The 14,462-nt window shown below is 41.3% G+C and overlaps 1 protein-coding gene across 4 annotated transcripts in view; it reads left to right on the forward strand.

Moving 5' to 3' along the window:
- Nucleotides 1-14,462, forward strand: part of gfra1a (gdnf family receptor alpha 1a) — a 118,036-nt gene that overhangs the window by 8,774 nt on the left and 94,800 nt on the right. For 3 of the 4 annotated variants that reach the window (XM_032542165.1, XM_032542164.1, XM_032542163.1), the window contains exon 4: nt 11,489-11,644. The exons of the other annotated variant lie outside the window; for it this stretch is intronic. In XM_032542165.1, coding sequence (XP_032398056.1) covers nt 11,489-11,644 — 156 coding nt within the window. The remainder of the gene's footprint in view (nt 1-11,488; nt 11,645-14,462) is intronic. 4 annotated transcript variants of the gene reach the window in all.

Here is a 14,462-nt window from a genome sequence, read left to right on the forward strand (position 1 = left end):
TTTTTAAATTGTGGTTTCATTTTCTTATAACTTTAGGCTTCATTGCCCTTCAGTTTCCAACCTATTTGGCCCATGACCAGTGACCCCTTCAAAATGAAGACATGTCTACATGTGACCCCTCATCACACGCTTTGAGATGAGGGAGTCCTTTTTAAGTTGTTTAATTTGAGGGATTTGTACAGGCTGAAGAGGTAAAGGTATTCAGTATTTAAAACCAAAAAGATTAAGAATTAACAGAATTGTGTTATGATAAATCCTTCTTTCTTTCTTTAATCATTTTGTGACCCCTCAGATTTGTCTGAGAGGAGGGAGGCCCTGACCCCTGGACTAACTGACTAATTGTTTCAGTGCTAATCCAAACACATGTTTATGTTAAATCACATTTTTGCAGATCAGCCTGGAACGGTCATTTAAAGATATGGAGAGCATGAGCTTTTCTCTGTCTGTCTATAGCAGGAGTGTCAGACTTAACTTTCACACTGGAAAAGCAGAATCACATTGAGGGCCAGGCATGGGTAGTTTATTGACATTTTATTTAATCGAAAAAGTCAAATATCTTTGACTGTATGTGAAAAAAAGTTCCTTATCCGTCATTTTTTTTGCCATTTTTAGGCCTTTGTTGACAGGACAACTGTAGAAATAAAAGGGGAGAGAGATGGGGAATGACCTGAATGACGAAGTTGAACCTGGGCCCGCTGCGTCGGGTTTTTTGGGGGGGCTTTTCCCTTTATTACATAGACAGTTGATAGGGATGGAAGGGGGAGAGAGATGGGCGATGACACACAACAAAGGGCAGCAGGTTGGATTTGAACCTGCGCCGCCACTCCAAAAATTACATTTTTAAAAGCAGACTACCACACAACCGACACACAACAACCTGTTTTACAGCCTGAATATGAAAACTTTCTGGTTCTGTGGGAATTTCTGAGTCTGAAAGTCGGCAAATCTGTCAAATTTTTGAGTGTTGCGCAATTGCTGTTTATAAAAGTTTCCTATCTTTTTGGTTAGACGGGCAAAAATGTATTGTGAAACTACGTCGATATGCAGGCCGGATCAAATTTGCGAGGGGCCGGATTTGGCCCATGTGCCTTGTGTTTGACACCTGTGGTCTGTAGTATACCTATAAGTGGATGAGGAGTGATTTACATGAAATTTACTCCAATAAAATGGTAGTAAGCACATAAAACAAAGCCAAAAGGGATAAAGCCATAAGGAGAATAGCAGCAGCTGATCATTAGAGGAGAATTGTAGAGCAGGAGCTGGTGGTGGAGGGGTGAGAGAAGAAGGCTACAGGGGTGAGGGTTAATCAGGGAATCGCAGGCTAAGGCTAAGAGGACAGGAAGCAAAGAAACAGAAAGCATGAGATCACTCTGCCTCGTCTGCTCTTTCTGTGAAAATTAAAGGGCAAGGTGACGGGAGAAGGATGGAGACAGAAATGATAAGAGCTTAGAGCTTGTTTTTGATCACTCGGACAGCCTCTTACAGTACGTGGCAGGTCTACGGCGCAGCATAATTTAACAGGGAACTAGAAATATACACTAGAAAAGCACAAAAGCATGCGTGGATAAAAAGGGCACCAATATGAAAAGTGCTCTCTGGGGTTTCTCGTTTATGAAATCATGCGTGTTGTTTCACACAGAACTTTATATTGGATGTGGGAGTGATCTTAGAGTGCAGTACAATAGCTAATTTGATTGCTTTTCTCATTGTCTTTCTGTAGGAGGTCTTACATTTACTTAGGCCTCCTCTGTCACCTGAACCTTTCCTCTGACTTTGTTTTTGGTCTTTTAAATACCTTCAATTTCATGCTGAACAATGAAAGTGAAAAAATTAAGACTTATGCAAAATTCTCTCAGGTCCTCAGACTTACTCGGCTCGAGTCAGCTGTCTGTGCTCAGCCCCCTATTTCAGGAAGCTGTCTGAACGTGTGTCTCATGTTCGTCTCTGGAAGGTTGTACCATTCATTGTGATCCCAGGCTATAGGAACAATAGGCAGCCACAATAATCCTGGAATTCCATAATCGACCCATGTAAGTGACTAATCTCTAGTGACACCATACATACAGTGCACAGATGCAGAGGCACTCAAACATACACACTGCTGTGCCCTGAACACCTGTTCCTGATAAAAACAGCCATAGGTGTCAGTCTGATTTCATTAGAGAGACATGTAGGGTGTTGTCTTGGCCACACACAAAATAGTGTTTGTGCAACTGAAGTGGATATACTGTATGCATTGATTCACTGAAATCCTTGAAGAATACTTAAAATGATAGTTTGGATTTTTTGAAGTGGGGTTGTATTATCCATAGTCAGTGAATGAGCTACAGTAGATGTTAGTAGACGCCCCAAGTTTGGAGAAGCAGTCTGGAGTCTCAATACGGAAGCTAAGTAATGTACTGCGGGGGGGGGGAACTATCACAATGGTCACTTTCTCTATAGTGCTTTTAAAGAATAAAGTTATGGAAAAGATTTAGGCTAAGATGACCAAATATACAGCAACTAAAAAGTTGGCTGCACAATTTAAATTAAATGTTTTATTTTGATCATGAATGTTTACAAAGAATCCCATTGGTGTCTGCGGCCTACCTCTAGACATGATGTCAGTACTGTAACACCTTTAAGGACTTGCCATAGGGTCCCAAGTGACATTGAACGCCGTCTTGTCTGTCGCTGTAGTCCACCATGTCAGGCCTGATCGACACTCTCAACTTCTCCAGAGTGAAGATCTGAAGATTCAATGGACAACACATAGGAGGTCATCTTCATGAGTTGATTTACCTCACATACAAATAACAACAAATAAAAACTTTTGATTGTTTTAAGATAATTTTTTGGGAAATTAAGGCCTTTTTTGACAGGACAGCTAAAGAAATGAAAAGGATGAGAGAGGGGGCATGACATGCAGCAAAGGGCGGAGTCGAACCCCGGTCCGCTGCATTAACGTGTAAACCTCTATATATGGGCGCCTGCTCTACCAACTGACCTATCTGGGCGACCAAGATTTTTTTACTTAAGCGATAGCTTTTCATATTTCCCCAGTTAAACATTTTCAAATACAGACCTAATCTGACTCCTTTTGTTGCCATCTCCATTCATTCCTGTAACAAAGTGATGACAGCTTTACACCTGGAAGCTGTGAACTGTCCACAGGAAATATTTAGAACTCATTAAACACATTGGTTGTGGCAGCAGTAAACACTTGTGTGTGAGGATATAAGGAAGCATGTGCACATATTTCCATTCTATTTTTAATTCAGGCTGTTGATTGCTCCTTTACCAAAGAAATATCCCCTGTGTATCCCACAATATCCCATTTATCTGTTTCTCTCCATCCCTCTTAAGCAGCGCTACCTGTTGTGATGTCTCTGCTACCATTCATTAACAGGCTCAGTGAGGTCTTCAGCTGCCTATGGGACCATTGGGACCACTGCTCCCCTATCAGTGGAAAAGTGTGTTGGTTTCACTTTACATTGGGCACACACAAAATATTGTGTAAAGCATGCAAAATATTGTATTGATAATATTGTAATATACATATACAAATATTTTTCTTACTGCATGTGTTTTCTTTATTGTGTTTTTTTTTTTTTTAACTTAGAGAGCTGCTAGCTTTGTAAGTTGCTGTCTTTAAAAATCAAGTAAAGAAATAGGTAGGCATCACCCTGAGCAGAAAAACAATAATTTTCCATTGCACCGCATGGGTTCATGTAAGTTTAGAGGAAGGAGAGAGCAGAGTTTAGATGGAATGGCTGCCTTGCCTCTCGACAGTTGCCTGTGTTTATGAGTCCATGATCCATGCAGGAGGGAGCAACACAGAAACAGAGAGCATTATTCTGACGTTCAAGTGGACTCAGAATTACTGCCACACCATTTGGCCCAGGCTGCTAGAAAATCAAAGTGGTGGAGGAAATGGATGAATCCACAGCCTGGGTAGTTTCGTATTTCTGTATTCATGAACACTGGCTTCTCCAGGTACCCTTCGTGTCCCTTTCAAAAGATGTCTTCTCTTCATCTGCCACCTTTTGTTCCTGTCCTTCATCTGCATCATCTTGTTTTTTGACAACTCGAACAGACTCGTCACTCGTTCTGAAATCGCCGTTTATTCTTGGGACGAAGCGATGACAGCTTTTCGTACACAAAAAGAAAAAGCTCTCCCCATTTTCATGGCCCCTTCATTTTTCGAGCCAAAACACAACTGCAGATATGCTTGACTTAAAAACCCTTTCGACATCTGGGTAATGGGGGATTTGAGTTTCAAAACATTTTTGGCATACAGCCATAAATATTACACTGCATGATTGCACTGTTTGCAGATAAGAGACCATTTTACTGTGCGAGCCAATTGTCATTTAGCACAAGTACGATGAGAGGTGAGAGAAAAAGCAATCGGCAGTCTGAGCAGCAGCCAGAAGTGACGTAAGGTAAATACAGCAGCCGTGGTGAAATGACGGGGTGGCAGTGTGGGGGAAGGCGGATAAGAACATCACAAATTCCAGGAGGTGCACCGTATGAATAAAGATGAGTTCATACAACTATCATTTTCACTCTGGCCTGCGGACTGACCTTTCATAAATGTTTGGCAGTTTTGAAGTGATAATATAGCATTTAGGTTGGTAACACTTATCTTAAACCACCATACTGCAAAACTTTACAGTAAACGGTAGGTTTTCAGCATGATGCATTACACAGAATTTAAAAAATGTGGCCTTTGTCCTCCATGTCTATCCCTGTCCTTGCATGTCAAGGGCATCAGTAACTAACTTAAATTTAAACTAAATCTAGCCAGTTTGAGTGTTTTTGTGCATGCTTCCAATGTTCTACAGGCGGCTATGCAGTAATCAGAAACTGTTTTTTCTGGCTTGTAATGAATTTCTTAACCCGTCGGTGTGTATTGATGTCTGTTTGGCTTAAACTCTCTCCTTAAGCTGCGTCCTCCTCCCAGTTGGCTGGTACAGCAGCTCTCTGTATATCACCCACTCACCACTCATAAGCCCCAATACACCAAAGCTCAATATTGAGTCTTTTCCATGTGTCAAGACTTCAAACAGATCTTAGTCTCTTTCCTCCTACAACTGAAGTCAACCTTGAAGCGCAGTTGCGGCAATGTGTGCGTGTGTATACATATATATGTATGTATGTATGTATGTATGTGCCTGTGTTGCGAGTGTGAAAACATCTGTAAGTGCGTGGCCCGGCTGTCAAGCCCAGGCAGTGCTTCAAATCCCCCCTGTGCTGACACGCGGGGCTGAGAGGCTGTCAGCACCACTCAACCGCTGGCTGCAGAGGAAGTCACTCTCATTATGAGCTGCCAATGTGTAGAGATAAGAGTGTATACCGCTATCTCTTTCCCTGCTTGCGTTTGTGCGTATGCCTGCGTGTGTGCGTGTGTGTGTGTGTGTGTTAGTGCGAGAGTCAGGGGGGAAATGCAGAGGAGGTACAGACGTAGAAACACCATTTATTGTGCTCTATCTTTTAGAGAGAGAGAAAGAGAGAATCCTGACTGTTCTCCTAACTTTATTTTCCTGCTTTATTTATCCAGAGTTGGTTGACTGAGCACCCTTTCTCTTTTTTGTGCCATTCCCTGCTTCACGCTCATTCAGTCAAATGCATTTATAGCTGGGAGTTGCTCTGGATGTAAACATTCCTACACTGTTTTCCACCAAGCAGATTTAGTGTTTACTTTATCAAAGTTGTTAAAGGAGTGGGCGTTTCCTCACTTTTTTTTTTCAGCCTTTAGCCTAGTCATGCACCAATCAGATACACTGGATCGGGTTTGGCATTTATTTTACAGATCATGCTAATAATCAGTCCTCAAGATTGTTAAAATCTGCAAAGACACCCTGCACATACACAGAAGGGCAAAGATTGAAGTCAACACAATGGACTACAGGTATTATTAGAGATGTGTTTTCAGGCCAACACCACATTCTTGCAAGAACACAAAATCTTAATCTAAAGGACAGCAAAGTTAGAAAGTAATTCTTACTCACTTTCTTACTCAATGTATTCCAATTTGCTCACCATTTTTGGCCACCTGGCTTCTTTATTATTTCTCCCTTCACACTGGATGTTGACAATGACATTCATATGATCAAACACATTGATCAGAAACATATAGAACATGTGTATATTTATTAATAGAGAAAATGGGGTAAGTGCATTGCTACTAAAGTCTCATGCCAGCTCAGATCTTGGGAAAAGCACGAGCTTAATGGTTTGCATTCATGGACGCTCTACAACGTCCCTGTTGGAAACACTGATTCTTTCTTTTGTTAATGTGTTTTTGTTTAAAGGACTTTTAAGTTTATGCATGTTATTTATCAGAAATGTAATATATTTGGATTTTCCTCTGTTCTGTTGTGACAATAAAACAAATCATTATCATATTATTTTAGTGAGAACTCATAAATAACTCCAAATGACTAATGTTAGGGAAATCTGTTTACATTATGTAACTCGTTTCTGGATTAAAAAAAATATATATATATATATATATATATATATATATATATATACATATCGGCCGATAAATCAGCATATCAGTAAATAACCAAGTATTTGCATCTATATCGGCCTTAAAAATCCTTTATTGGTCAGGCTCTAGTTTCGTCTGTACTTTGAGTTAATGCTTACATTGCATTCTACCATGCTAAACATTATTGTGCTAACAAGCTAAACTTCACATGGTTTAAGTTAGCATCCTTACATTAATAATTGTTTCATATCTCCAAACTTATGTTAAAGCTATGTTAAAGTAGAGAAGAAGCTGACAGAGTACAGCTCAGGCGGAGGAAACGGGCCAGCTGGGTGGTTTTTTACTCTTGTAAGCTGTCTGTGCTACCGTGACATGACATGTTTCTTGTACGCATCCTTATGCTGTATCCATCCATGCATCCATTATGTGTCCTCATCTCCTGTATGTTGGGTGTTTGCAATGCATTAATAGAAAAAAAACCCCGGTCCCAATAGATTTTATTGTTCCATTCCCTGCACTGGAGTTTGTTTTATTAAAGACTTCCAAATCCACTGCCGGCATTACTGTCCCCTCGCCCTGTCTCTTATGAAGCCTGATCGATACAGCGCAGTGTTAGATTGGAAACTTGAAGCTGTGTCTACAAGGATCGATTGATTTCTCTCTCTTTTTTCTCCCCGTTCGTTCCTTCTCTTCCGCCCAAGTCCTTCCGTTCAGGCCGGGATCAAAAGCTTTATCCTTCAGCAAGGGTTGAGGTGTACAGTTCCAGACTGAGCTTTGCTCTCGTGTTCTGAGAGAAAGACACGGCCTGTTGGGGATTTGTGTTTTCACTGACCTTGTCTCATCTCTGTACACTTCCCTTTTAGAATAATGTGTGCGGTAATGTGAACTATTCAGGGATTCCAAGAGATTTATGAGTGTATTTTAGGTAAATATAGATGGATTGAAGTTGCTGGGGGTTTTGGAGGAAAGGCAAGGCTTAAGGAAAATTTGTCTAAATTGTTGAGAACTGAAAGAAAAAGAAAGATTAATGGGATTCAGTGGTGGCTGTTAGTTTGCATTGTAAAATGTAGTGTATTATGCAGCAAGGACTGAATCTAGTTCATTCATTAAATCTACATCCTTAAGGCAAGGTCAAGAGAACACCTTTATACTTCCTTCCTTTCTCGCTGGCTTTAGAACTCTTTTTTTTGTTTTTTTATTTCCTAATTCCAACCAGGTCTTTTTAAAATTATCCTTCCCCACGCTGCTACTGTACATTGTCAGCTGGCCACTTAATTGACCACACTGTTTCAAAAATGACTGATCCAGCTGTGGTCCATTGGCAGGATAATTCCAACAGCAGCCATATTATCCGGTAGCCAGTCCAATCACTGGCTGGCGCACCATGGGCCAAGAAAATCATTTAGTTAAAGGTGACCAGATTTGAGTCCCTCTGAGAGGCCTTTGATTGGATGTGAGGCGGAGGGGTGATTCATCATAGTTAATAAATGCAGTTGACAGCTCAAATCAGCGGGAGGGAGCATGTGCCAGGTCTGCCTCCCACTGCTGCTTTATACTGCATGCAAATATGGACAATTAACTTTTCACGTACACAGTTGCAGAAACCTACGCAGATACAGTTATACACAAATACCTGTGCATATGCAGTCAGGAAAGACACACAGGAAGAGGATGGATTGCACAGTTATACAATTTAGATTTTTAGAAATAATAGCTAAATGAATAAGTGAAACATGTGATTTGGATATCCAGTGTCTCCAAAACTTTGTATGGCATGATACAAAAATTATATATATGTATATATACATACACACACACACACACAGTACACACCACACACACACACACACACACACACACACACACACACACACACACACACACACACAATTGGTCAAAGGTTTGGGGTCTCTTACAAATTTCCATACCACTCCATTATAGACAGAATACCAGCTGATGTGAGTGGGGGGGGCTGATCTTTGATGCAATATCTACATTTCCCATTGTCAGCAACCATTCATCCAATGTTCCAAAAGCTCATTCTGTTTATTAATCTGATATCATTTTAAATAACTTACTGAGAAAACATTGGAGAACCCTTTTGTGATTATGTAAGCACATAATGTAATCTGGAAACTGCCCTGGTTAAAAAACCATGCAACTGTTCTCAGCTGGGATTCTGTCTACAATGGAGTGCAATGGAAATTTCTAAGTGACCCCAAACTTTTGACCGTGTGTGTGTGTGTGTGTGTGTGTGAGTGTGTGTGTGTGTGTGTGTGTGTGTGTTTGTGTCATGTGGAATTGTGTGTGTGAAATGCTGATTTTAGATACATAAACCTGAGCAGATGTTGCATGCTGGAAGTGGAGAAGTTGTTATTTTCGTGTTTTGTCAGTGTTTCTATGTAAACTATGGTGGTTTCTAATCTTGACTCTTCACTTTTCAACTAAATTTAGCTTTTAGTTTTAATCTGACTAGGTTAAAGTTGTTTAGCTAAACCTAGAAAGTACTTGTAGATGCCTGCCGACGCAGACCGTTTCAGCGTTCATATTGCAACATGTAGTTAAGACATTTGTCCCATTTTAATGGAGTCCTTTTCAAGCTTTTTAGAACTTTTACTTTTGATCAAATTCATCCCAGTTTTAGGATAGACGTCTAGGCATCTATTGACCATCACCGCTGGTCAACGCTTTCAAGTCAGCCTTTGTCTAGATTGAAATCCTTCCTCGGCCTGTTTGCACGTTTTACATACTCCTAACTCTCTGAAATGCATGAAATCTGACAAATAACTACATTTGAATCCTCAATGAAGAGAAGATTGTTTTAGTACAGTGTAGTTAATTACGACGTGTTAAAATTGTATTGTGCTTTTCTCAACTGGCTGAGGCATGACTGACTGCTGGCAGGTGCGCCAAAGCCACGGCCTTGTGTTAAGCTGCCGCTCTAAGCCCTCAGCTGCTCCCAGTCAACCCGCAGGATTAACTTGCCTCGGCTCCGGCCATCAGGGTCTCACTTGTGCCGTTGTGTCTTAATAGAATTTCATACTCTACCAAAGTCAACCTGACTGGACTGAGCTATGCTGTTTCATTCTTTTGCAGAAATGGATTTGTAAAGTTATGCTTCTTCCACTGCTTAAAATTGTTGAAATGTCTCCTTCTCAGACAGTTTCACTGGTTGGCCCTCATTTGCCCAAGTCCGGTTGACCCATAGCTATTGTATAAATAAGAAAAAGCTTCCACCATCAGATGTCAACAGGGACGATATCAGCATAGCAGTTCCGCAGATTTCTTGGTTCTTCTTTGTTTATCTTCATGGAGGGAGTGTAACAATCCAGCACATGTGGTGCATTTATACATTTGGTTTAAAAAACAATAGAATGCCACACTAGTGCAGAGTAGTATTTTCGTCACCACATCTGTTTTTTCTGTCATACTGCAAAACATTTAATATACAGAGTCATAAAAGTTGAGGTCTTGTTTTTTATGACCATATGAAACTAACTATTTTCAAATACATGTGTTATGTTTTTGTTTGCCAGTGCAACTTGCCTCCACCCATTTCTTGATAACGTAGTGACTTGTGTCAATACGTTTTTATCTTTCATTGGTTTCCGATTCACAGGCAGGTTATTTGGGTGTGTTTGTGGTCATCATGCACAGCTTCTGGCTGCAGTAGGTTCCTTCTCCATATGTTTTTCGGAAACTGTTAACACCTCTTTTCCAGGGAATCTAAATCTAAAGTCCCTATTGCATTTTCAACAGAGCGTTCTTACTTCCTAGTAGTACAGCTGTATACATTTCATTGTTCTGCTTAGCACACTCTAAAGGTCCCTACTGGTCGATGGGAATTTACACCCTGTCCCCTGTGATCATGTCGGTCAACATTCACAGTGCGTCTGATTAAAGCAGCGTCTCTAACTAACAAACGCCTCTCTTTGGAGATAAATAGCTTCACCCCCTTTCCTCTCCCTTTTCCCTTTGTTCCTCTTCTTTTGATCACAGAACAGCGGCATCCCTGAAAAGCAAACACAACCTTAAACAGACACCGCTAAGAGTGCAACACACACACACACACACACACACACACACAATAGAAAGCATGTACTTACTGGCAAACTGCATCCTGCTGAGCTCTTGTTCCGTGCCAGTCTTTGCTCTCAGAGATGTTAAATGAGGGCATTGATACATAAATTTGCATTAGTTTCATCCACAACCGTCCTCCTAACTAAAAATCTGTAACTGCATGCCCCCAATTTGCCAGGCTGCTTCAGATGCTTCTATTCGGGGCTCGTTTCATGTGAGGCTAGTGTGACTGTTCAATCGAATTGGTTGTGTACACTCTCTTCACACATAAGTGGGCTAAACAGCGATCTGTCACCACTCCGATTGTGCAGTTTGTCAATGGGTAATCTAGGTAAACACCACTTAAATTGTTATTTTCTTGCAGTTGGGCTTGTTTTTTTTGTACTTACTTTAAAGCACCTACAGCGTTGATTTGAGTGTCCCAGAATTCACTGATGTGAAAAGATTGTGGAGCTCGGTATACTGTAGAGCATGATCTGGACCAGCTGGGATTTCCTTGATTGACATTGACAACAAATAAAAGATTTTGGATCTTCTTTTTTTACCACGTCTGCTGCAGATAAGAACTATACTCCCTCAGCGATGTTACAGGCAACACTTGCTCTTTCTTCATTCTCTTCCTTAAAGTACTGAACTGGTCTTACAATTCTTTCTTTTACGAAACTCAGGAATCCTTACAAACCTTGCTCCTGTGTTACCCTTGTGGTTTAACCCTTGCCCACCCGGAAAACACCCAGAATGTGATGTCTGCCCGTCAGCTGAATGATCTGAATGTTCTCTTTCCAGTTCTTGTTTCTTGTTTCCCCTCTGACCCGTGAGTATCCCCCTTTTTTATCATTTGGAGCCTTGACCTCCCTGTGCTCTTTGTGATCCCTGCTGACCCCTGATGGCTGTTGGTTGGTGGTCCTGAATGAAGCGCGTCTTTTACAGAGGGTGGGGAACCGTGGAGCAGCTCCGCCACTTCGGCTCCAGGCAGGGGGGGTGTCCAGGGCAGAGAGCCCGCACTGGGCAGAGGGAGCCCCTTCTCTACGGAACTTCAGGATCCGAGTAGAAACAGGAGAGCTCATCCCAATTGGGCCATACTGGGTAACGACATAGAGTTGTGCGTGTGCGTGTGTATGTGTGTGTGTGTGTGTGTGTGTGTGTGCGTGTGTGATCGTGCATGATTGTTTTCTTGAGATAAAGTTAGACACAGATTACAGTTTCCATGTCAGATTGTATCTGGAGCTGAACTTGTACCGTGTCATTCACCTGCACTTGTTTTTGTTTTTTTTATGAACAAGGGTAGAAATGTTGAAAAAGAAATCGTACAGTTGTCACACTGCACACTCAAAGGACACATTTCTCACAGCTGGCGGTTGGTGATTTATTTGTTGTTTAAGACGTTATAGATTTTGAAACAAAAAAATAAATTCTAGTCCTGTTTGCTTCAGAGAGTATCAGTACTGTTTTTCCTACAGTAATGTATGTGTTTTTGGCATTTTGACAACACTTGTAGAAAAAGCTGAATCTGAGCATGTGTGCACACTGTGGTTTGCTTCTTCATTTAGTTGAAGCAGGACTTTCCAAGCGTGAAAAAATAACAGCGGGTTATCAAATATAATCTTCCAGTTTAGACCCAGGAAACCATCTGAACCAGATCAACACCAAGTCATTCAGGTGGTCTTGAAATGAAGTTCTGATAGCTGGAGAGTTTCTGCTCCATATGAGACTCGTTATGTCTGCTTTCCTTGTATTTGTTGAACACTTCACACTGATTTCAGCCTCCTTGGTATCAGATTGAGCCAGTTCTAGATTTTGGTTCCCTCCAGGACCATACGAGGGAGGTGTCAGACCGTTGGCCTGGCTGTCTGTCTGTCTGCCCAGTCAGCTGTGTCAGGGAGGGTTGACTTGCCCTTCAGAAGAGTTTCTACAGCAGATGTGCTCTCTGTTGAAATAGGGAGGTGGCAAGAGACAATGAGAAGTGACGGGGGCTAGAAGAAGAGGATACGTCATATTTTGATATTCCCTCTGTGCCATTTAGGCTTGTGCATTTCCATTTTAGAGGGCGGTCAATGTCTGTGACTGCTACATTAGTTTTATGGCCAAAAACAGCTTATTGCAGGCTTTGATGGTGCGGGGAGAAATATTTGATTTTTGCATCACAGCCTGCCGAAAAGTTGTCTTGAGTTGAATTTGGTCATTACTTTGCAATTCACTGCATTCTTTCAATTTTGGTGTACACATGCGCCTAGAGTGTGCACAGACATTGACACAGGCATGTGGCATACTAATAGATTCTGTTGCTGGACTGCAAAGATGTGAGCATTTTTCACTGACAAATGTACAAACACACACACAAACACCATTTATTTGCATGCCGAACTGACACAGAAATGCTCATTGGCAAACACACACAATTTCAGCTGGGAGTCTTGCTGAAAGGGGGGTTACATCAATAGGGTTGTGAGGTTGAATCATACTGAATTGTGTGTTCTAACTAAAGGCTGAAGGGCAACACACACCATCTCCCTGCCTTTTTCTCTCTGTGTTTTACCAGGAGCTTTTCCCTCCAACTGTTTAATGCATATTTTCAATTTGTGCATTAAACACTTGAGTAGAAATGAATGAGTGAAAAAAGACTGGAAAGTATATGTGGACAAGTATATAACATTTGCCCGAGATAGACAAAAAAAATAGATCACGAGAATGTACTATATGCAATATACAATGATGTGGTAACTGATTCTACTTTACCTTCAGTAGGCAAAGCACCCCATAACTTGCTGTGATTCACGGTTACATGCTCCCACTGTGCAGAAAGACCAAAAATAAATACACAATAAAATAAGCAGCAGCGTCAGATAGCCTGGTGCTCTAGGAGCTACAAACATGAAACATCCCCAGATTGAGCGTGGCATGTAACCCTTGTTAGAACTCAAACAATGAAGTGTAATCTTGCTAAAACATGTTGAGCATATTCACAATGAGGTACTTGACTTTTTTTTCTCTCCATATTATAACGTTCGATGGAAAATTCAGCCATCCTTCTCGCTCTGTCCCTACCTTCAGTTTGCAAGCTTCCAAGCCATCCACCAAGCTGAAATCAGAATCAACTGTATTTGCCACGTCTGCTGACACATGGTGTTTATCAAGTCACTGGTGCTTGAGAAGGGCAGCTGGTGTTTAGGATGATGTAAATGTAACGGCTGCACGATTATGGCCAAAATGATGATCACGATTATTTAGATCAATATTGAGATCACGATTAATTGTCAGGATTTATTTGTTGATTTTAACCATAACAAATTGTCTCCATCTTCAAACTAAGCTGCGCAGTGCAGGGAACAACTCTGACTGGCACCTGATCAGACAGTGGTTTTTGGAGCGGTAGATTAGCTTTCCATAAAATTCATAGAACCGTTCTATGAATGGACTGATCGTGGGAAGCCAAAATTGGGATTGTGATTAAAATTCAATGTAATTGTGCAGCCCTAGTAAATGTATGGTTCTTCACTGGGTAGGACAACTTTGTAGTGCTTTGCAATGGGCACGTAACATCCCCCCCGCCCCGCCCCATTCTTCAGACACTTTCAATTTGACAGTGTCTCAGAGAGACGTTTATGCAAAGGGTGATATGTTGCTCTGCCACCCTCCGCCTGTCACGCCTAAATGTTCCTACCACACTATGCATTGTGTGTGGTTGTGTGTGTGTGTGTGTGTGTGTGTGTGTTTGTGTCCCCTCAGGGAGACTGGCGTTCAGATTAATTAAAAACTTCAATCCCTTCATTCTCAGACAGAAATATGGATGCAGCCAAAGGCTTAACTGTAAATACTGTTTCTCCCAAAAATTCTCATTTAAAAAGATTCATCGTCCCAGGTAATAGTCGTATATGACGCCCCAGTTAAGGTTTGAAGAAAAATA

This window comes from Etheostoma spectabile, chromosome 17 (assembly GCF_008692095.1).
Source record: "Etheostoma spectabile isolate EspeVRDwgs_2016 chromosome 17, UIUC_Espe_1.0, whole genome shotgun sequence".
NCBI lineage: Eukaryota > Metazoa > Chordata > Actinopteri > Perciformes > Percidae > Etheostoma > Etheostoma spectabile.